At 47.5% G+C, this 21,403-nt stretch overlaps 1 protein-coding gene across 2 annotated transcripts in view; it reads left to right on the top strand.

Moving 5' to 3' along the window:
• The first annotated feature begins 1,974 nt into the window (after positions 1 to 1,974).
• Plxnc1 (plexin C1) overlaps positions 1,975 to 21,403 on the top strand; it is a 152,717-nt gene continuing 133,288 nt past the window's right edge. For both annotated transcript variants that reach the window (XM_048358243.1, XM_048358250.1), the window contains exon 1: positions 1,975 to 3,044. In XM_048358243.1, coding sequence (XP_048214200.1) covers positions 1,983 to 3,044 — 1,062 coding nt within the window. In that variant the 5' untranslated portion in view covers positions 1,975 to 1,982. The remainder of the gene's footprint in view (positions 3,045 to 21,403) is intronic.

The following is a 21,403-nucleotide window of genomic DNA, read 5'->3' as shown; positions in this document are numbered from 1 at the left end:
AGGACAGTACCCAATTGCACCTCCATTGGTCTTCCCCCAAAGAAAGCCTGGGAAAGAACACAGCTTATTTCCCAAGGATCCACAGGGGTTCTCCACCTGCCTTCCCCTGCTATCTGGGCCTGCCTCAGCTTGCCTCTGGGAAGCCCTCTTCTGAGATATCAAAAGGCTGCTTCTTCCCTAGTGCTCAATAGTTAGCTAAGTTCCCATAATTCTTGATGGGGACCCAGCTGATAGTTGCTCCCTGGGTGCAGTGGTGGGACCCCAGGAGTCCCAAGGAAAGAAGTAGGAAATGAGACAGCCGGCCTCTAGGGACATAGGTATGTTGCAGTGCGTGACAAGGCTGGCTGGGAATTGGCTGGTTGATGCATGTAACTTGGGGAACTTTACAGATCTACCGCAAAGAGTGATCTCTGGGGATTGTAATGGCCACAGGTGGCACTTGACTAGCATGGGTTGAGAGGCCCCTACAGCTAGGTATGGATTCAAATCTCTGCAGGATCATGGCAAGGTTTACAGCCTCTTGACTGCTCAGTAGAGATGGCAGTGGCCACTAATTAATGTAGTTGGTTTTGAAATGAGTAGTAGCCTACACGGGGCATTTGGAACCGCACCGGCACTTAGTAGATGCTCAGCAAATGCTAGCAAGGACCATTAGGGTTAGATGGCGAGCAGAACTTTCTAAGTGGCAGGTTGAAGAGCCTGGGACTCCGGTTGCCAAGGGAGATTAAAGAGCCTTTTCAAATATTGGAGCTGGTGGAAGGAGGGGGGGGGGGTGGTGGTGCGCCGAGCCTTAGGAATTGTCCAGAACGAGAGAGTGTGGCGCCTGCTTTCTCCCCACGGTACTCTGGTCCGGGGGAAAGGGGGGTACCCAGCCCTTGTCACAGGGGCGCCTGGGTCTCGGATGCCTGCAGCCGGGCCCGGTCTCCCGCGCGCCTCCCCGGGGCCTCCCTCCCACCGATCCACACCTGTCAGCCAGCCGCCCTCTCCGCTTCCTTCCCAGTGGCCCCGAGCCCTGGGCCTCCGCGGCCACCCACCCCGCGGACCCTGAAGCTCCGCGCGCCTGGCGTGTCCCCCCCACCGCCCCGTCTCCTGCCCCCCAGCTGCTCTCGTAAACAAAACCTGGGCGTTGGAGCGAGCCCCGCGGGCAGAGGAGCGAGCGAGCGAGCGAGCGCGGGAGCCCGCGCCGGGCACCCCGAGCGCGCCCGCCCGCTGGCTCGCTGGGTGCGGGGAGTGGGGGGGGGGAGCAGGGGAGCCCCGGGGCCTGGCCGAGGGGCGAGGGTGGCGGCCGCGGTGGCAGCGACAGGCGGCTCAGCTTTGTTATGAATAGATGAAAGAGGCCACCTACACAGTAACCCAAATTACCAGCCCGCCCTCCTCCCCACCTCGCTGCGGCCGGAGGGGAGGGGAGAGGGGCGTGGAGGGAGGGCGGAGGGCGGAGGGGGAGGGGGAGGCGGAGGAAGGGGGCCGGGGGCATCCCACTTTCACAATGGGAAAGTGAACCGCACAAGCGCACCCCACCTCTCCAGCCCTCCCCGCCCGCCCGCTCCTCTCCGCCCGTCCCCTCCCTTCCCCTCCGCGCCTCCCCGCGAGCGCCCGCGCCTCACAGAGGAACTCTCCGGCGAAGGAGGGCGACGAGGAAGCACCGCCGCCGCCGCCACCGCCGGAGCGCGCAGGGTCGGTCGGTCGCCACCACAGCCACCGCCGCGGCACAGGCTGCCGGAGCGAACCCGCCGCCGCCGCTGCCGCCGCTGCGGTCCTCCCTGCTCTCCTTCCCCGGGCGGGCGGGCGGGCGAGCCGCGGGGATGGGGCGGCTGCGGGAGCCCGAGCGCGCGCAGGAGCCGCCGCCACCGCCGCCGCCCGCGTCTCCGTAGCCGCGCGCGGTTGCCACCGTCGCCGCCACCGCCACCGCCGCTACCGCTGCCGCCACCGCGCGCCCTGCCCCGGGGGCGGCCACCCCCACCCCCCCAGCTTCACCAAATCCTATGGAGGTCTCTCCGAGGAAGGCGCCACCGCGCCCCCCGCGCCCCGCCGTGCCGCTGCCCCTCCTCGCCTATCTGTTGGCGCTGGCGGCGCCCGCCCGGGGCACGGGTGAACCGGTGTGGCGATCGGAGCAAGCCATCGGAGCCATCGCGGCGAGCCGGGCGGACGGCGTGTTCGTGGCGAGCGGCAGCTGCCTGGACCAGCTGGACTACAGCCTGAAGCACAGGCTCTCGCGCCTGTACCGGGACCGAGCGGGCAACTGCACGGAGCCCGTGTCGCTGGCGCCCCCCGCGCGGCCCCGGCCCGGGAGCAGCTTCAGCAAGCTGCTGCTGCCCTACCGCGAGGGGGCGGCCGGCCTCGAGGGGCTGCTGCTCACCGGCTGGACCTTCGACCGGGGCGCCTGCGAGGTGCGGCCCCTGGGCAATCTCAGCCGCGGTTCCCTGCGGAACGGCACCGAGGTGGTGTCGTGTCACCCGCAGGGCTCGACGGCCGGCGTGGTGTACCGGGCCGGCGAGCACAACCTGTGGTACCTGGCGGTGGCCGCCACCTATGTGCTGCCCGAGCCGGAGACGGCCCACCGCTGCAACCCCGCCGCCTCCGATCGCGGCACGGCCATCGCGCTCAAGAACACCGAGTTGCGCAGTCTGCCCACGGAGGAGCTGGGCAGCCTGAAACTGCGCGACGGGGCGGGCAGCTTGCACTTCGTGGACGCCTTTCTGTGGAACGGCAGCGTCTACTTCCCCTACTATCCCTACAACTACACGAGCGGCGCCGCCACCGGCTGGCCCAGCATGGCGCGCATCGCGCAGAGCGCCGAGGTGCTGTTCCAGGGCCAAGCCGCCCTCGACTGCGGCCACGGCCACCCCGACGGCCGCCGCCTGCTCCTCTCCTCCAGCTTGGTGGAGGCCCTGGACATCTGGGCCGGCGTTTTCAGCGCGGCCACCGGAGAGGGCCAGGAGAGGCGCTCCCCCGCCACCACGGCGCTCTGCCTCTTCAGGATGAGTGAGATCCAGGCAAGCGCCAGGAGCTGCCGCTGGGACTTCGAGAGCACCCAGCACAACTGCGTAAGTCCTTCGCCCCAGGACTCGCCCCAGGAGCCTCGCGGCCCTCCCCCTCCCCCCCCCCGGGCGGAGGAAGAATGGCGGGAAGGGGACCAGAGGTGCGGGGGGGGCGGGGGGGGAGACATGGGTGACATTTACCAAGTCTCAGGTTCGCAGTGCCACTGACCATCTGAATTCTCAGGCTACTCAGTCTCAGCACAGTCCGCTGGCCCCCAAAGGGGAGAGTGTAGAAAAGGATGGCTGGTGGGAAGGGTTGGGGCGGGGGGGCGTAGGTTCAAAACTCAAGTGGCTTTCTCCCTTTTCTGCGAATACGAGTGCGTGTTTGGGACAGAGCCTCCCCACGTATCGCCTCTGGTCGCTCATCTCCTCTCCAGTCCTGTCCTTTCTGGGTAGTCCCAGGGGGCCAGTGGGGTCGACTGTCCTGGGAACACAGTTACTAAACACTGGGCTCTCAGCAGAGAAGCCATTGAACCTAAAAGGCTCGCTGCCACACCCCAGCCTTTGTGGACCCCCCCCCGCCACCCCCACCCCCCAAACCTCTCGCTCGCAACACACAGGATGGGGTCTGAAGAGTTGGGAGCCCGCTTAACCCTGAGAAAATCAATGCTTGCCTGCAAAAGCCGCTCAGCAAACCCCCAGCGCGGGACCCAGTGCAAGGGGGCGGGGCTGTGGCTCGCGCGGGGTTGCTGTGGTCTCCAACCCGGAGGCGGGAGCCTAAGCTTGGGCGGGAGGGTGGCTTTGTGGGTCGAAAGCTTCACCCAGGAGGAGTGAGCAGGCCAGGGAGGAAGGGAGGGGGGGAGGAAGAAGTGATGGGGTGCTCTTGGCAGTTTCTGGGTTCCAGATTGCTATTCTAGATTGCAGGGCTCACTTGGCACCACCCTGGCTTTGGATCGGGCAAAGGATACAGGTTTTCTCGGGTCTCCCCGGGCAGCCGCCTCTTACATCTTGAGACTGGCAGTTCTTTGACTGGAAAATAAAGCAGCAGTTCAAGAGGGTCCAGTGGATGGGGATTATGAAGCTATTGTGCACTTCTCCGGAGGCCAGTTTCCTTCCAAGGCTGCTGGCACATCAATGCCACATATGGCTCCCGGGAGAGGGGAGCCCGCTGAGAGCCTTCTTTATAACTGGACCGAAATCATAGAGCAAAAATGACCGGCTACAGGTGTTGCCATTGTTTTGGTAGAAAATGAGTCAGAAAGGAAGGGAAAATGTGTAAGGATATTTGTTGTGTACCAAGGTAGGAACCTGAAAGCTTTGGATCTAAGATGTATTCATATGTGGGTAGAAAGGCACATTGTACCAAATATTAATCCTATTATGGGGGGGAACCTCCTTAGAACAGTTACTTGCTTTCCCCCCCCCCCCTTTGCCTGTCAGCTTGTGCTGGGACAAGCATATAACATCTTCATTCCATTGAGGGTATGATTTTAAATGTATATATGCACACATACACACGCATATGTGTAACACATTACCCCCTAAATGACTGCTATACATATATAATTTAATGTTTAATATGTCTTTCTACATCTTTCTAATCTAATGGTTCAAGTTTGGCAAATCACTGCCTTCCATTTCTCTGCTGAAGGACTTGAAAGCACCCCCCCCCCCTCTTTTCAAAACACACTACTTTGCATCAAGCTGGAGGCCCACTTGGCCTCTGGGGTTAATGACAAGACAGCTTGGAGGCCCACAGCAGGTAATAATGGTGGAAGTCCAAGCTTCGCCATCTGACAGCTGCATCGATGTGTATGGCCAAAACAGTTCTCCATCTATCTATTGGGTCCTGAAGGAGTCTGCTTCCTTCCAAACCCAGCAGGCATCCTGAACGCACATTTTGGCTCAATCAGGTGTCCCTGCTTTCACTAGGATGGGGAGAGACAGGGGAAAGTCACAGAGAGCCATCTCTCCATTTTTTTTATTGGAGCTAATGGGAAAGAACTGCCCTTTGAAAAGCAAGCAAGGGATAGATAAAAAATCTGGGAGGAAAAAAAAAGAATTAAAATGAGTCCCCACCCAGCATATTCTTACTGCTGTTATTTATGGAGAACCTCCCAATGAGCTCAGAGCTGTGCATTCTGAAAGATGGGGTCTCTACCCCCCTGGAGCTTGTCATCCAAGTTAAATAATATACTCTGGTTCAAACAATAGCATGTCATGGCTGCACAGGTGGGAATGAGGAGTTTTGCATTTAAAAAAAATTAAGTAAATTCCTTGCTGCCAGTGTGCATTAAAAAAAAGCCTTCATGGAATTGAATTTTAAGAAGAGTTTGAATGCAAAAAGAAAAATAGGTGGTAGTTTTGATGAAAAGCTGACAATTTCCCAACCTATTCAAAAGGCAGAGAAGATACTTAATTCAACAAATCCTGGTTGGATGCTTGCTAATGCAAGCAGTGCCCTGTGCTGAGTGCCACTGATTTTTGCCACTGAAGGGACAATAGTAGGTTGCAACCCTGTTTAATGAGGTCATGGGATCAGGGTGCCCTGGGTTGTCACTCAGAAGAATGATGTCATTTGATTGTATTTGTTCTGCATTTCATTTTTCAGGTCCTTAATGTGTTTTTGAAAGGCCTGTTGAATTATAGGTACCTAAAACAGGATTCAGCCCTGAAATATAATAGAGAGAGCCTCAATAGGTTCCTATTGCGATTCCTCCCGAGCCTACACCGTCATTTTACCATAAGCCACAGGAGGCAAGGCAGCGTTTACTTACTTCTTCCTTTCTTCCTACTTGTCTCCTGTATTTTCCATCTTCAATCAACCCTGGGCAGTGACAGAATTGACTGGGGTGTGTTTTCCCATTTCTTGGTTCCCTTTTTATTTCCCATCAGCTGGCTCACCTCCCTTCAGTTCTTCCTGCTAAGGATTAATTTCCAAGATGTTTGGGCAAAGACTGGATTCAGCCACTGGCACACTGAACCTTTGCTTTTCTGTCTTGCTACTACTAACTTTGAAAACTCTAGCAAGCAAGTGCAGGTCCTGCCTCTAATATTCTGGCTGAATGTTTGTGCCACATTTCCTCTATATGATGCCTTTGAGTGTCTCGTCAAGGCTGAAGTTGATTTTGCCAGGAGCATCCCAATTTTTAGGTGAAGAAGCTGGGGATGAGTGAAGCAACTTATTCAGTAACAAAATGAGTACCAGAGCCCTTCAGGTTAAGCCCAGACTGTCTTCTTTCTACCAGCCTGGTGCTTCTCAAAATTTCCCTTGAAGATCTCCTAATTATAGAGGCCAAAAACAGCCTCTCCATAGGATGTGGTGTTAAGGGTAAATGGTGCCTCCTAAAGGAAACACCTGTCTTGAATATTGGGTTGTGTTTTGAGACTTACGATTTCACATGGTTTACTGTCTTTTTTCATTCTTTTTCAAAACATTCTGTTCCATGCTTGGATGAATATAAAAATGAATCTTTGAGCCGGTGCTGGTGGCTCATGTTTGTAATCCTAGCTACTCGAGAGGCTGAGATTCTGAGGATTTAAGTTCAAAGCCAGCTCAGGCAGGAAAGTCAATGAGACTCTTATCTCCAGTCTAGCGACCAAAAAGCCTGAAGTGGAGCGGTGGCTCAAGTGTAAAATGTTAGCCCTGAGCAGAAAAGCCAAATGAGAGTATTTCATACTCCAGTATCGGCACAAACACACAGACACACATCTTTGAAATTACATACACATTAATTTAACTTCTCCTTCTGAACTCTCCTCTCCCTTATATATCAGTACACTCAGAGAAACACTTTGGGTTGAAATTTGTGAAGGTGGATTATTCTAGATCTATTTGGATGCCATGGTTGGAGTCCTGAGTTTGCTGGTGGTTTAAGTGTGGCAGCTACTCTTGCAAAGCCACTGTGGCTTGTGGGTTTCTTGCTGTTTGGCCCACAGGACTGACTCCCCCAGGTGGACATACCCCCTGCTTCCACACTCACATATAAGAGCACAATGCATTTAACTATCATTCAGACAACCACAAAATGCTCATATGTCCTTGGACAGCAGCCCTAGGCACACCCAACCCCTGTGTATGGGAGTGACATCCAGTTCCACTGAGTGGTTTGGCCTGATGATCTCAAAATGCAGTCTTCCTGTGGTGATTATTCTTCTTCTGGTTTCTCTAACGATTCTGTTGAGCCATTTTGCTGTTTGTAGCCTGGAAGGTAAAATCTACCTTCACACGCACACACACATACACATCAGATATGCAAGGGTACATTCAGAAGACACAAGTGTGATGACAGTGCCCACTTAGAAAGAGGGAAAAAGCAATCAGAGCTACCATCTACTGAGTAGTTATTATGGCCAGGGTTGGTACAAAGCAATTTACATGTCTTATTTTCTGTTGATTCTCAGTCACCTTATGAGACAAAGACTGTGGTTATTATGATGATTGTCGATGAGAAAATTGAATCTCAGAGAGCTTCTGCTAGCTTCCTAGTTGATAAATCACAAAGAATTGAGAACTTGGGTGGTCCAGTTATCTCATCTGAGCTTTCAACCACTGTTATGGACAGTCTGTCCACACAAACATTGAGTTATGATGTCAGCCTTCACCCATATGGAACAAGCTAGGTCCTTGTCATTTCTATGTAAAGACTGAATGTTTGTGAATATATGTCATGCCAAGAAGATCCTTGGTTGTAAACAGAGTTCCTGGGCTTTGTATTTGTGGTCATGTGAGGGGGAAGTTCTGATACCTTTTAGTGTTGGTGTTTTGTTTTTTCATTCAGGCCAACAAATGACTTTACAGCGTGTTCTCTGTGGAAACTCCAGTACCTGGTATAGTATCTGGTTTGGCGTTAGTATTGAAGAGATTATCCTTTCAGTATAGAAATGAAGGATTTTGGAGGTTCATGTTGGAAATAAGTGCTTTCTGTAATTATCAACCACACTTGCATGAGTTTGGTCAACTTAACCCTGGTGTGTTTCTTAATGTGTGATGTGCTTTCTTCCACTACTCTTAGCTTCCTTTCTTCTGCTTCTGCTCAGATATTCCTGCCCATTGGAACATCTGGGCTTCTGGTGTGGCCAGTCTGGGGGGTACCCTTAGACACTAGAAAGCCAATATGATTAGATCAACATTTGGGGGATTCATTCAATAATGTGTACAAACATGAGAAGAAAAGACATTATGCTGTACGGCAGTGCTTCTTAGGGTGTGCTGTTGGACCAATACTGTTGAGACTGTTGCATCAACATCTATTAGGAACTTACTAGAAATGGAAATTCTTTGGCCTTACATCAAACTAAACCAGAGACTTTGGAAGCTGGGAGAGGGCTGGCTATCTGTGTTTTAACAAGGCATATTTCAGCGTGGTTTGAAACCATTTCTCTTGTTCCAGGTGAGGCATCCAGGATGGGGATTTGCCCCTTTTATTTTTTCATTACAACTTACCACAAAAGTCCATTAAAAGTAACCAACTCATTCCATGACCCCTGTTCCGTCCTGCTTGTGCAAAAACAATATTTAACTCCTAAAGCCTTACCATTATTGACTGGTAGTCGGAGTCTCAAAAACCTGTACGTCAGGCTGGACACCAGTGGCTCATGCCTGTAAGCCTAGTTACTCAGGAGGTTGAGATCTGAGAATCACAGTTCAAAGCCAGCCCTGGCAGCCCCGTGAGACTCTTATCTCCCATTAACCACTCAAAAACTGGAAATGGAGCTGTGGCTTAAAGTGGTAGAGTGCTAGCATTGAGCAAAGGTACTCAGCAGGGCCAGCATCCAGGCTCCAAGTTCAAGCCCCATGAGCTACAAAAGCCAAAACCCAAAATCTTATTCTAGAATAAAATCTAGAATCTCTAGAGTGTTCTACTCAGTTGTCCAAGCCCAATTCCACATAGAATTCATTCTCTCTAAGGGTCTATTATTTATAGTACCAATTCTGATATCAGGTCCAATTGGCTGCAAAGCTCTACTTGAGGAAGCTCCAATAAGGAAATGAAAGAATTTTTTCTGGACAGAAACATATGAAGTCACCCTGTACTCTAGGAATAGGAGCAAGACTGTGTAATGCTTACATGCATGTTCCCTAGAGCCAGATCAACTGGAACCTTGGGAAAATTATTTAATCTTTCTAAGACTTCATTTCTTCATCTGTAAGTAAGGATCTTATATGCTGCCTAGGATTACCCTGTGAATTCATGTGTTAATATGAGGAGAATGGATGGAGCACTACTCCATCCACAGCAAACGCCTGTTGCCACCATCATGATTCCTAATAGAGGTGGAATGGTAGAGTTAGCCAATGGTTCTGAATTCAAGGCACCTCAAAGGAGCTATGAATTAGATGGTGTTGTTTTTTCTCCTCACATGATGTCTTGGCATAGCTGCTTTGCTCTGATCTGCTACCAAGTGGTCCCCTCTGCTTCCTTGAACATCTGCCCCTCATGGTTTCCCCATGAATATGCCTCAGCTGGCCTTCATCCCCTGTGTGCATCTTACCAGCCTGTCACCCTCTGTTTGACTTTCTATTTTATGTATTCCAAATTACCAGCAGAGATGGAATTGGGTTCACTTTGCTTTTTCCAAGCAGATCATAAGCCTTCATTTGGAACAGATATTTGCTGCCCTTGGTGCAGGTTCTAACTTCTGATTCAGTCAGGAGAGGGTCCAATGCAAGATGGCCCTCAGCAAGTGCTGTTTTGGTTCCCCTTAGTACAGAATGGTGAAGAGCCACATGTGCCCACCATCTTGACTACAAGAGCTTGGTATCTCTTTGCCTCCTTTATAGTAGTTTCTTGCTAACCACCCCTTCCTGGAACATGGATTGGCAATACATAATGAACTTGGAAAAATCTGAGTCTCCATGGGGCTAGTTTGTAGGCATGCCAGATCTAGCCTGTTCATCAGAGTAGGGGCATAATAATGGTAGATTAGTAGATTGCTTGATGGGTTAAATTATTATTATTGTTATAATGTTCTTTGTTTTTTATTATTCTCAAGTAGTTGTACAATTAAAACTTATTATTAAATTGCAAATTGCCAGGGGCCCATATCTGTAATCCTAGTTACTCAGGAGGCTAAGAACTAAGGATCATGATTTGAAGTCAGCTCAGGTAAGTCCATAAGACTATTATTGCCAGTTAAGCACCAAAAAAAAAAAGAAATCTAGAAATTGAGCTGTTGGTTATGTGGTAGAGTGCCAGCCTCTAGTGAAAAAGCTAAGAGGCAGTGCCCAAGCCCCAAATTCAAGTCCCAGTTACCAGCACACACAAAATTATTATTATTAAATATACTCATAGTTTTTCTTAGTTTAAATTTTCACTCTGGATGGAAGATAATTTTTACATGGTCACAAAAAAAATAGAACTGTGACCTACATTTCATAGTTCCTGTAGTTTGACTTTCATCTTGGTTTGATTGTCTACTCAAGAATTGTACATAGTGTTTTTCTTGGAGAAGCTATTAGAGGATTTTTACCCCATTCCTATGCTAGTGCCCTGCTGTTATGTAGATCCAGAAAGCTTTTCTGTGAAGGGTAAGTCCATCAATAATTTAGTCTTTGCAAGCCATGTACAACCTTGGTCAAAGTTACTGAACTCTGCTTTGTCCTAAGAACATAGCCATTGGCAATATATAAATGAACATGTAGGGCTATGTGAACAGTTGAACCTGAATTCCAGATCATTTTCACTTGTCCTACCTAGATGATTCCTCCTCCTCCTCCTCCTCCTCTCCTTTTCCTTTTCCTTCTCCTTCTCCTTCTTCTTCTTTTGGTATTTTTTTCAATCACTTAAAATGTGAAAACTAAGCTAGGTGCTGATGATTCTTGCATGTAATCCTAATTACTTAGGAGGCTGTGATCTGAAGGATCATGTTCAAAGCCATCCCAGACAGGAAAGTTCTCAAGTCTTTATCTACAAAATAGCTAGCAAAAAGCAGGGCTGCAACTATAGCTCAAATGTAGAGCACCAACCAAACAAGCAATTCAAGTTGAAGTGCCACCAAAAAAAAAAAAAAAAAAAAAAAAGTAAAAATTATCCTTAGCTCATGAGCCATTCAAAACACAGACAGGTAAGCAGGCCAGATGTGCCCAGAGGCAGTAGCTTGCAGATTTCTCTCATGGGTAGAGTGAGGGGAACTCAAACGTTACCATGCAGTTAGTACATATTGAAAGAGCAACTTACCTAGATGCTGCTTGGGAGCCCCATTACAGGAACGGTAGTGGGGCTCAGTCCAGAGCAGTGACGCTTGAGCTGTGCCTTGAAGCTAAGTGGAGAAGGCAGCAAGGGGAGTTCTGGAGAGCCGCCCAGCTCATGCACACGCTGGATGTTGAATAAGCTTGTAAGCCACAGGCCACTCACCCTGGCTGGGGAGAGTCCAGAAACGAGTGTGTGGGTCCAGATGGCCAAGGGCTTAATGAGACCAGCAAAGGTGGTTAGATGTTATCCTGATGGTCCGACACTTCTCACACTTTCCAAGCTTCGCCTCTAAAGTAAACACTGAACCAGAACTGATTCTGTGCAGAAGAACAGTAACTCATCACTGGCCTGCTGCTCCAGTAAGAACATTACCAAGTGCAGGCACACGGTGAAAGGTCCTGGCCACTACCCACTGTCCACCCATATGCCCTTGCAGCCATGGACTATCTTAAAGGAACCACGGCTATGGTATTGGGAGACAACAGCAGGCTTCTAAGCATGCCCAGTCTGACTATTCTTGGACATTGTCAGAAACTACGGTGGGGGGACACAAGACTGGAGGAAAGCAACTGATTAGAATGACCACTGGCTCAACCTAGCAATTCTTTGACTTTCCATTGTGTACCCAAGCTGTCATGAAAATATGTCAGTAAGAGCACAGACAATAAACATTTAGTGGAGAGTTTATTTAATATTAAAATAAGAGCTAAAAACGTTCAAGAGCACCTAGTATTTATCATTAATCTAAGTATGTCTCTCATGTGAACTCACTCAACTCAAACTGTAGCTTTACAAGGTGGGGAATAACATTAGCCCCATTTTACAGATGAGAAAGCGGAGGTACACCACTAAGTAGGTGGTGAAGCAGCTATTGTAACTGCAATGTGGGGAGACTTCTGTCCATGTGGAAGATAGGAAGGATGGTTATGGGGACCCTATGGAGATCTGGGATCAGGTGCTTTGGGTGGGTAGGAGGGCCAGAACAAGTGCTCATGGAGGCCAAGGGGACTTGGTCAGTGTGGAGAGCAAAAGTTGAATATGGTGAGAACTAGGCAGGTAGTGAGGGAGAATGGTGTTGGGAGACTGGAGTAGGAAGCAACATCTGGATCTTACTACAGCCCCCCCCCCCCTCCAGAGGAGGAGATTCAATTTTGTTCTCAAAGTATAGGAGAACTTTGGAAAGGAAGTGAAATGATTGGATTTGAATTTCTAAGTAATGGCTGCCTGTGGGGAAAAGATGAGGTTGGGCACTGTGGAAGCAGGAAAGCCTGCAGGAAGCTTTCACAGTAGTCCAGGCAAGAAATCATGTCATCATGGTTGAGCCTAGTGACAAAGGGGTAGACACAGACAGATTGTATTGCCATAATTCAACTGAGGAATATTGAAGACCTGAACTGATGTCCTCGAAGTGCACACGAAAAGATGTTTGCTGATGGCTAGATGCCTTTGGGGCATCTAGAAGAAAGAACTGCCATAGAGTTTAGAGTGTATCAGGCAGTGTGTTGGGCCCACATAGATTTTGGGGGCGGGGGTGGGGGTGGGGGAAAGCTATATATCCAAAGGAGTATTTTAGTTTGTTTCTTTGTTGCTTTGATAAAATACCTGAAACAAAGTAATTTATGAAGAATGGAAGTTTATACTAGGTACCAGTAGCTTGTGCCTATAATCCTAGCTGAAATTTCTAGGCTGAAATCTGAGAATCACAGATAAAAGCCAACCTGGGCAGACAAATCCCAGAGACTGTTATTTCTAATGAAGCAGCAAAAAAAAAAAAATCAGAAGTGGAGGTGTGGAGGTATGGCTCAAATGGTAGAGGCCAGCATCAGTAAGAGAAAAAAAACTGAGTGAGAGCATAAGGCCTAGAGTTCAAGCCCCAGTACTGGCTTATGCATGTGTGTTTGTGTGCTTGCAGACGTGTGCTTGAACACACACACACACACACACACACACACACACACACACACACACACACACACCCTATACACTAGAAGTTTATTTGGCTCAAATTTCCGGAAGCACTGCCATCTGGTGACGGCATTTCACTATATCCTAACATGGCAGAGGGCATAACTTACAGAGACAGAGCAAGACCTGCTGGCTCCGATCTCTCTTCTTCTTTAGAAAGCCACTAATTCCCTGATGCCCCTCTCCCCCCTTATGACCTCACAGAATCCAAGAACCTTTTGGAAGTCCAACCTTCTAATACCACTTAATGCATGAATATGACAATTAAGCTTCAAACTAGGAGCTTTTGGGAGACATAGTCAAACTACAGCATGGGGAGTGGCCAGGTCATCTCATCTTTGGTTCACTGGCATTCACGAGGACATGTAAACTCTCAGTGATGAGCCTGCAGCAAATGACTGGAGAATGGGGAGGAAAGAGGAGACAGTACTGAGGTTTAGAACTGGAGCTGTGTTTACAGGAATAGTAAAAGCCAGACAGCCCAGGGAAGGACCATGACACTTCCCAGCCAGGCGGGAAGTGTCTGCCCTCCTCCCCCACCTGGTTGAAGGAGCATGTTATCTAACACACCAGCTGTTCTGGTCATTGCTCGTCGGCCTCCTCCGGAGACTTCTTTCCTCATCAGTGACCCCTTTTAAAAATTGGATTCTGAGTGCTGACCCTGGCTTCACAGAGGCAGCCTGGAGCAGCTGGTGGCCGTGGGTGTCTTCTAGTGTGTGCCTCATGGACTTTGTAGTATTTCTTCTCCCAAGTCTACAGAGTTGTTGTTCTGAAGATCTTCAAGGAAGCCTGTGGGTTCCTTCTCAGCATCATTTTATTGTAGAAACAACAACATGGATTGTAAAAATAACCTCATTATATTGCTATACAAATAGGTTAAAAATTTTTTTCAATTTGAGATAGAGTACTGTATCTTAATATATTCAACAGCAAGATCTAGCCACAGTAACTACCCTACTTTCAGTACAGAGATGAATATAAGTGATATTTCAAGATATCTACAGCGGTTCTATACTGATAGAGAAAGATCCGATTTCTTGGGTGAAATGTCACAGGTTCTGTTAATATTACTGTGGTCTGGAATGTTTCAGTTAGCGCTTGCTAAAATAAAGATGTACTTTCTGTTCTTTCTCATCTCAGTTTGTGGCTATCCTGAATTCTTACCCCAAACTGTGGGTATGGATGGAGCCCCTCCCCCCATTCATTGCAGCCACTACACACTTCACCACAAGAAATGTAGGGTGTTTCATTTTGTTTCAAAATGCTCTTGATTTGTTTATATTGACAATAGAGAGTTTTTATTCTCATCTGTATTTTATAGACAAGTGCTTGGCAATAATGTTTCATAAACAACAAATGCTGGAGGTGCTGTGGGGAAAGAGGAACCCTTCTCCATTGTTGGTGGGAGTGCAAATTAGTACAACCACTTTGGAGAACAGTATGGAGGTTTCTCAAAAAGCTTAATATAGACCTACCCTATGACCCAGCCATACCACTCCTAGGCATCTATCCTAAACAGCAAAACCCAAGATATCAAAAAGACATTTGTACTTCCATGTTTATCGCGGCACAATTCACAATAGCCAAAATATGGAAATAACCCAGATGCCCCTCCACAGACGAATGGATCAAAAAAATATGGTACTTATACACAATGGAATACTACATCGCGATTAGGAATGGTGAAATGTAGGGAAATGGTCAGAACTCGAACAAATAATGTTGAGTGAGACAAGCCTAGAACACAGAAAACAAAGGGGCATGATCTCCCTGATATATGACTGTTAACAAAGGGAGACGGAGAGACAGTAGAGACCAAGTCTGTGAACACTGTATATGTGCTTGATACATTGTATATTGCATATGGGTCTACCTGACCTAGACAAGGGATGGAAAAACAGGTTGTAAGATATCACAAGAAATGTACACACTGCCCTGCTATGTAACTGCACCCTCTTTGCACAACACCTTGTAAAAAAATTTATGTTCAATTAATAATAAAAAAAATAAAAAAATAATGTTTCATAGATAATAGAATTTGGGAAGAAGGGAAAAAGTGAGGAAAGGAGAGGGGGAGTGACAAAAGGAGAAAAAGAAAAGGGGATGAACAGAAAGATGGTAGAAGGATGGGTGGGTGGATGGAAGGAAAGATGGATGAATGGATGGGTGGGTAGATGAACAGAAGGATGGATGGAAGGAAAAACAAATAGATGGATAGACAGACAGATGGATAAAGAAATGACTGATTATTCACAACTCATAAGTAATAGAGTTTGAACTTGAAATTTACATTCTCTCTCTCTCTCTCTCACTATCTCTCTCTGTCTTGTTGGTTGTGGGGCTTGAACTCTGGGCCTACATGCTTTCCCTGGGCTCTTTTTGCTCAAGTCTAGTGCTCTGCCCCTTTGATTTTTTTGTTTTTGTTTTTGGCCAGTCCTGGGGCTTGAACTCAGGGCCTGAACACTGTCCCTGGCTTCTTTTTGTTCAAGGCTAGCACTCTACCACAGGAGCCACAGCGCCACTTCTGGCCATTTTCTGTATATGTGGTGCTAAGGAATCAAACCCAGGGCTTCATGTATACAAGGCAAGCACTCTTGCAACTAGGCCATATTCCCAGCCACTCTGCCCCATTGAGCCACAACGCTACTCCCAGTTTTTTAGTGGTTAATTGGAGATAAGAGTCTCATGGACTTTCCTGCTCTGGTTGGCTTTGAACGATGATCCTCAGATCTCAGCCTCCTGAGTGGCTTGGATTATAAGCATGAGCCACCAGCACCCAGCTTCTCTTGTTCTTTTTATTCTTCCATGCTAGCATGATTTTTTTTTTGTAGTACTAGAGATTCAACTCAGGGACACATGCTTGCTTGGCAGGAGCTCTGCTACTGGAGCCACACCTCTAGTCCCTTTGCTTTCATTTTGATTTTCAGATAGGGTCTTGTACTTTTGCTTGGGATGGCTTTGGACCGTGATCCTCCTATCTCAGCTTTCTGAATAGCTAGGACCATAGGTGTATACCATCATGGTCCCTTGCTAGGTAGGGTCTTGCTCATGTTGTCTGGCTGGACTCCAACTCCAAACCTCTTATCTCTGCTCCTGCAGTTTCTGGAATTACAGATTTGCACCACCACACCCACCTTACCAACAGTAATTTTCACTTTAAAGTTAAAATAATGGTAGGGCATGTATGTAAAATTATTTTATTCTAATCATGGAAAAGAAGAGTCTTCTTTTTCTCTGCTTTGGTCAGAGCATGTGGCAAGTTCTTTACTTCTTTGAGCTATATTTTCAGTATACTGAGTCTGTAGACTTCTTATGGACTGAGATGGTGCAATCTAGAAACTGACCCTTATAAGCTGTCGATGAGCTACCAATGTGAAGTTTAGAGGAAGCCAAGATTCACTGGAATAGGAAGTGTGGAATACCTTACTACAGCTCCCAAGGTAGAACCAAAGACAAATGACTGTAAGGGACAACATGGCTCAATTGAAGAACTCTATAGGGATTAGTAAAAATGTGCCATAGTATCTGATGAGAAAGTATTTAAACACTGACCCATGTATCCATTCATTCAATAAATATTTATTGAGAACCTACTGCATGCTAGATACTGAGGTAGTGGCAGCCTTTTTAAAAGTAGAGAACAAGACAAACTATTGAAAAGCTTGAGAGCTAGACAATACATTTTAAAAATTAAAGCAATGGTTCTAATAAACTAAGTGGAATGCAGTGATGGAGAATAACAACTTGGGTAGGATGAGGAGAAAATTAACTTGAAATCTGAAAGAACCATTAAAAAGAGCCAACCCAAGAGGGAGTGAAGGGGAGGAGGAATAGAAATAGCATGTGTGAAGGCCCTGAGGCAGGAAAATGTAATAAGTTAAAGAAATGTAGTTCTGAAAGAAAGCTACCATGGGAACTAAGGCTGAGTGAGGGGGCAAAGAGTGACAAGGAAGGAGTTGGAAGATGTAGTCAGAGACGAGCTCAGGGGTGAGCCTGGAGAGGCATATGGATTAAATTCTAAATATAAGGGGAACAAGTTGACTGTGTTTTTTATTTGAAACCATTACCTTGAGTGCTGAGTAGAGTCTAGGTTATGGTTACCAGAGAACAATCAGAAGGGGGCTGATGGAAGCTTGGAACCTACAGACATGGAGAGGATAGATTGGAGACTTTTGAGGTTTTGGGCTGAGTGTTTTTGTGTCTGGCATGGGACAGTGATAGGAAGAGAGGATTCCCTAGGGTGATCAGTGGTGCTGTTGATGAGGAAGATGGAGAGGGGCTGTAAACTAGTCTGAAGCCCCACTGTGGATTTCAGGATGTCATGACACCGGCTTAGGAGAGGTGGGGGAGGGGATTTGACAGTGATCTGAACAGGACATAGAGGGTAGTGATGACACTTGGTGGACAGGGGTCAGAGATGTTCAATATCCTTCAGCACCAAGGATATCGCCAGAATGAAACCCTCCCACCCAGAATACCAGTGGCTTTCTCATGGACCAACGTGGTGGACCAAGCCTCTTTCACTTCGAAGGACCTAGACTAGTGCAGTTTTCACAGTCTGCGAACTGAGTCAAGTTGACTTTTCATTAGGAGTTGTCTGAGGAGGAGTCAGAGGCAGGGGATAACCCTTCAGATGGGGACAGGAAGAAAGAAGGACCAAGACATCAAGGAATGGTCTTTAATGGTGGGGCAGGTTGGGAGGGAGGAGGAGGAAGAGGTTGGGGGTGCAGATGTACATTTCCCTCTACCACGGCCTCACTTCCAGCTCCATCCCTCACCTTTCTTTCTTACCACATGCCTTTGCACTCCTTTGGATCATTCCAATTCCCCATGTAGATTTTTGGTCAAGGGAGATGTTATAAACATGGGCAGAACCCAACCTGTGCGGTCTACTCCAGAACAAAGTAAAGCAACAGTGTCTTAATGGTGAACAAAGTCCCTGACTAGCTTGGAATAGTGACCATAGTGGCTCTTCTCATCTCCCCAGCTCGAAGGTCATGCTTTGATTATTTTCACACTTGTGACTTTGGTTGGGTCTCACAACAATGGGGCTAGGCAGGGTGCATGGTACGACTGTGCCCATTTTAAAGTCATTTCAGGGACTAAACTTCCTGAAGGCAAGTGGGCCCCTGGGTAAGAAAAAAAAGGAAAGGAAGGAGAAGCTGCTGGGAAACAAGGGCAGCCCACAGGGATACAACATCAAGTACCCAAGAAGGGGTTTTATCAATGTGAAAGAAGTTAAAAGCATTCAGCTGGTACTTACCCTTATTTTAGAAGAAAAACTCAGCACCATGTTGGGTAAAAAACGTCACTGTTGCTGAGCCTCCCATTCTGGAGGTCCTGGGGTACACATTTCATGGAGATTTTGCATCTTCCTCCCTCCCCATGAGTCCCTGGCCTGAATCTCAATGGTCAAGGCTGCAGTGTTGCTCCATACCAAAGGGTGCCTTTCATACCCTAGATCTCGCCACTAGTACCCTTCTGGAGCTATGGAGGGCACAATGAGAGTGTCTATTGTCAGTGAAAAACAGTGTGGAGGGGCTGCAAGGAAATCAAGACCTTTCCCTCATGATCCTCCCACCACTTCCTGTGCACATGTATGTACATATATTCACTCACACAAGTATGCACATGTGTGTATGTGCACATGCACACACCTACTCATGCACATACCCCCCCCCACATGCATATCTCTCTCCACAGACCCCTTTTCAGTACCTTGGGCCCAGTTTGCTACATCGGACCCCAAACTCTGTCCTAAGCATCATTTGAAACAAGGGTGCTTATTTTTTTCTCCATCTGCCAAAAGTTTCCTCTGCGAGTGGCTAAAGTGTAGGCGTGTGTTGATGGTGAGATATGGCGGGAAGGAGAAGTGGAGTGACAACTCCGAAGGCAACAAGAGAGCCCAAAGAGGAGACAAGATTTAGAGCTAACTCTAAGATTGGATTTTGTTACGAAAGGCAGAACTGGCAAAAGCATCATTACACGACATTAACCTTGTTACACACAGACGAGCAAGCAGAGGCTGGGATTTAGAAATAAATTACACATAATATGCTAGACAGAATAGGCTGAGGGCAATATGAATGGTTATACCCTGAGGGGAGAGAAGGGCAGGATAGAAAATAGGACAGAAGGGGGGAAAAGAGGAGGAATAATTTCTGGACACTGGGCCAACTGCATGATTTCTCCCCTTTTTTTCTGCTTGGGTCCCTAGGTATTCTCTTCTCCGAGAGGGTTTCTCTGGAGCCTGTTTTTCTTTTGTTTTCATTTGCTCAAATGAACATAAGAAAGCCATTCAGAGGGCTCCATTTTCCATTCACAGGACCTGTCCATTTCTGTGTGTTTCTAGCACAAAAGAATCCATTTCCATTCAGCCAGAGCAGCCCCTAGAGTTTTCACAGGGTCCAAGCCGCCTCTTTTCCTTCAGACTCCCTTTACCGTTGGCTACAAAATCCTGACTGTGTCTCGAGTCCTCTTGGCTGGGCCAGTGCCTGGACTGACCGTCATGATTCTCATTGCTAAAACAGTGACTGACTTTTTGGTTCCAAGTAACAGAAAACCCAATCAACAGTACCCTAAACTGTGACATCCATTGTTAATTTAGTAAAAAATGTAGAGATTGGAGGCCTGTGGCTCAATAGTATCCTCAAGAACCTGATGTCTTAGTTTCCCCCTTGTGCAGTCTTAGTGAGCTTGGTTTCATCCTCCATCTTGAATTTCATGGCTGCAAAATGGCTGCCCCCAGGCCGCACATGAAAACTTCACAAAGGAGGAAGGAAAAGAAGGGGCAATGAGTTCTTCTCAAGAGCCATGTCTTATCAGAGAGGAAACTCACTTCCAAAAAAAAAAATAAAATCTTTGCAGTGGACATATCACCAGCCTGTGCTCAGACACGTGGCTATTCTTACCTCTGTGAGATAGGAAAAGAGTATCTGACAGTGAAGAATGGAGTGACTTCTTGGCTTGGGCCTATCATGGTTTCCTCGAAGCTCGGCTATATTGCTCTCAGAAGGAAATGAGGGCTATTTTTGGCAAAGAAAGTGTAGACAACTGCCTCTGCTGTGGTGGTCGCTGTTTGTGGGTTTGTTTGTAAAGGGGCTGAAACTCAAGGCCTTGAAGCTCTCCTTTGGCTTTTTTCATTCAGGACTGGTGCTCTACCAATTGAGCCACACCTCCACTTCCAGCTTCCTGCTGGTTACTTGCACATAAGAAGCGCACCCCCTTTCTTGCTTCAGCTCTTTTTTGGAATCTTGATCCTCACAGCTCAGCCTCCTGAGTAGCTAGGGATTATAAGTGTGGGCTATAAGCCACCAGTGCCTGGCTCTGTTTGTATTTTAAAATAAGGTAATAACTGCAAAAGTGCACTGAGTGGTTCTGGGTGCTACCTACTCTTCTAAGCTGTATTAAAGTTTGTGGACTAACTTATCTAGTTCTCAAAATAAATGTTAGCAAGAAATGCTACTATCACACCTTCTATTGTAGGGAGGAAGAAACAGAAACTGATAGATTAACTACTGTACTTAAAATTACTTAGCTATAAAGGGATATAAAGGGATAGGATTCAAACACAGGCTGTGCTCACTGCCTTATACTGCTTCTGTCAAGGAAAATGATAAAAGATTCCAAGTAGCTCATGGTGAGGACTTGCTAGCTGGGATTACTACTGTTACTACCATGACCACTTATTTCCTCTTCAAGACCATTTTACTAATCAGGCAGACACTTGAGCTTCTTAGACAGCTAAGAAAGCTAACCTCTAACAGGATTAACTAAGTCATCCAGATCACCCAGTGATTGAGAATCCAGCTCAAAGTCAGATCAGTCATCCTAGGTCATTTGATCTGGTGGACACTCTGTCTAGAGGGAGAATGCTGGTTGAACGACTGTACTACTAACCTGTGTTGCTGCTCTAGGACTCGATTTGGAAAGCTTCAAGTGTGCAGTCAGAAGTCAAAGGGGGAATACTAGAACTGGGGGTGGGGTGGGGCTAGTAATCTGGGGCCAGTTTTCTCCATTTCCCTTTCAGTTTTGGGCCTGCATTTGTGATTTGGAGCCAATTTAACAAAAAGAGGATATTTAATCCAAACTCTGTAAGGGTTACCCATGATGTTATTGTCCTTGGCTAATGCAGTAGAATACAGTACAATTTTTAAACGCCTACTATATTCCAGACCTGGGAAACTTATTTGGTCCAGTCTTGTGTGGTCCATGTGGATATTCCATAATCCACAACCCACAATCCTTTATTCTTTCTATGTTTGT

Source organism: Perognathus longimembris, chromosome 1, assembly GCF_023159225.1.
Source record: "Perognathus longimembris pacificus isolate PPM17 chromosome 1, ASM2315922v1, whole genome shotgun sequence".
In the NCBI taxonomy this organism is placed as follows: Eukaryota; Metazoa; Chordata; class Mammalia; order Rodentia; family Heteromyidae; genus Perognathus; species Perognathus longimembris.
Note: the sequence above shows the minus strand (reverse complement) of the source record. Positions and strands in the feature narration are given on the sequence as shown.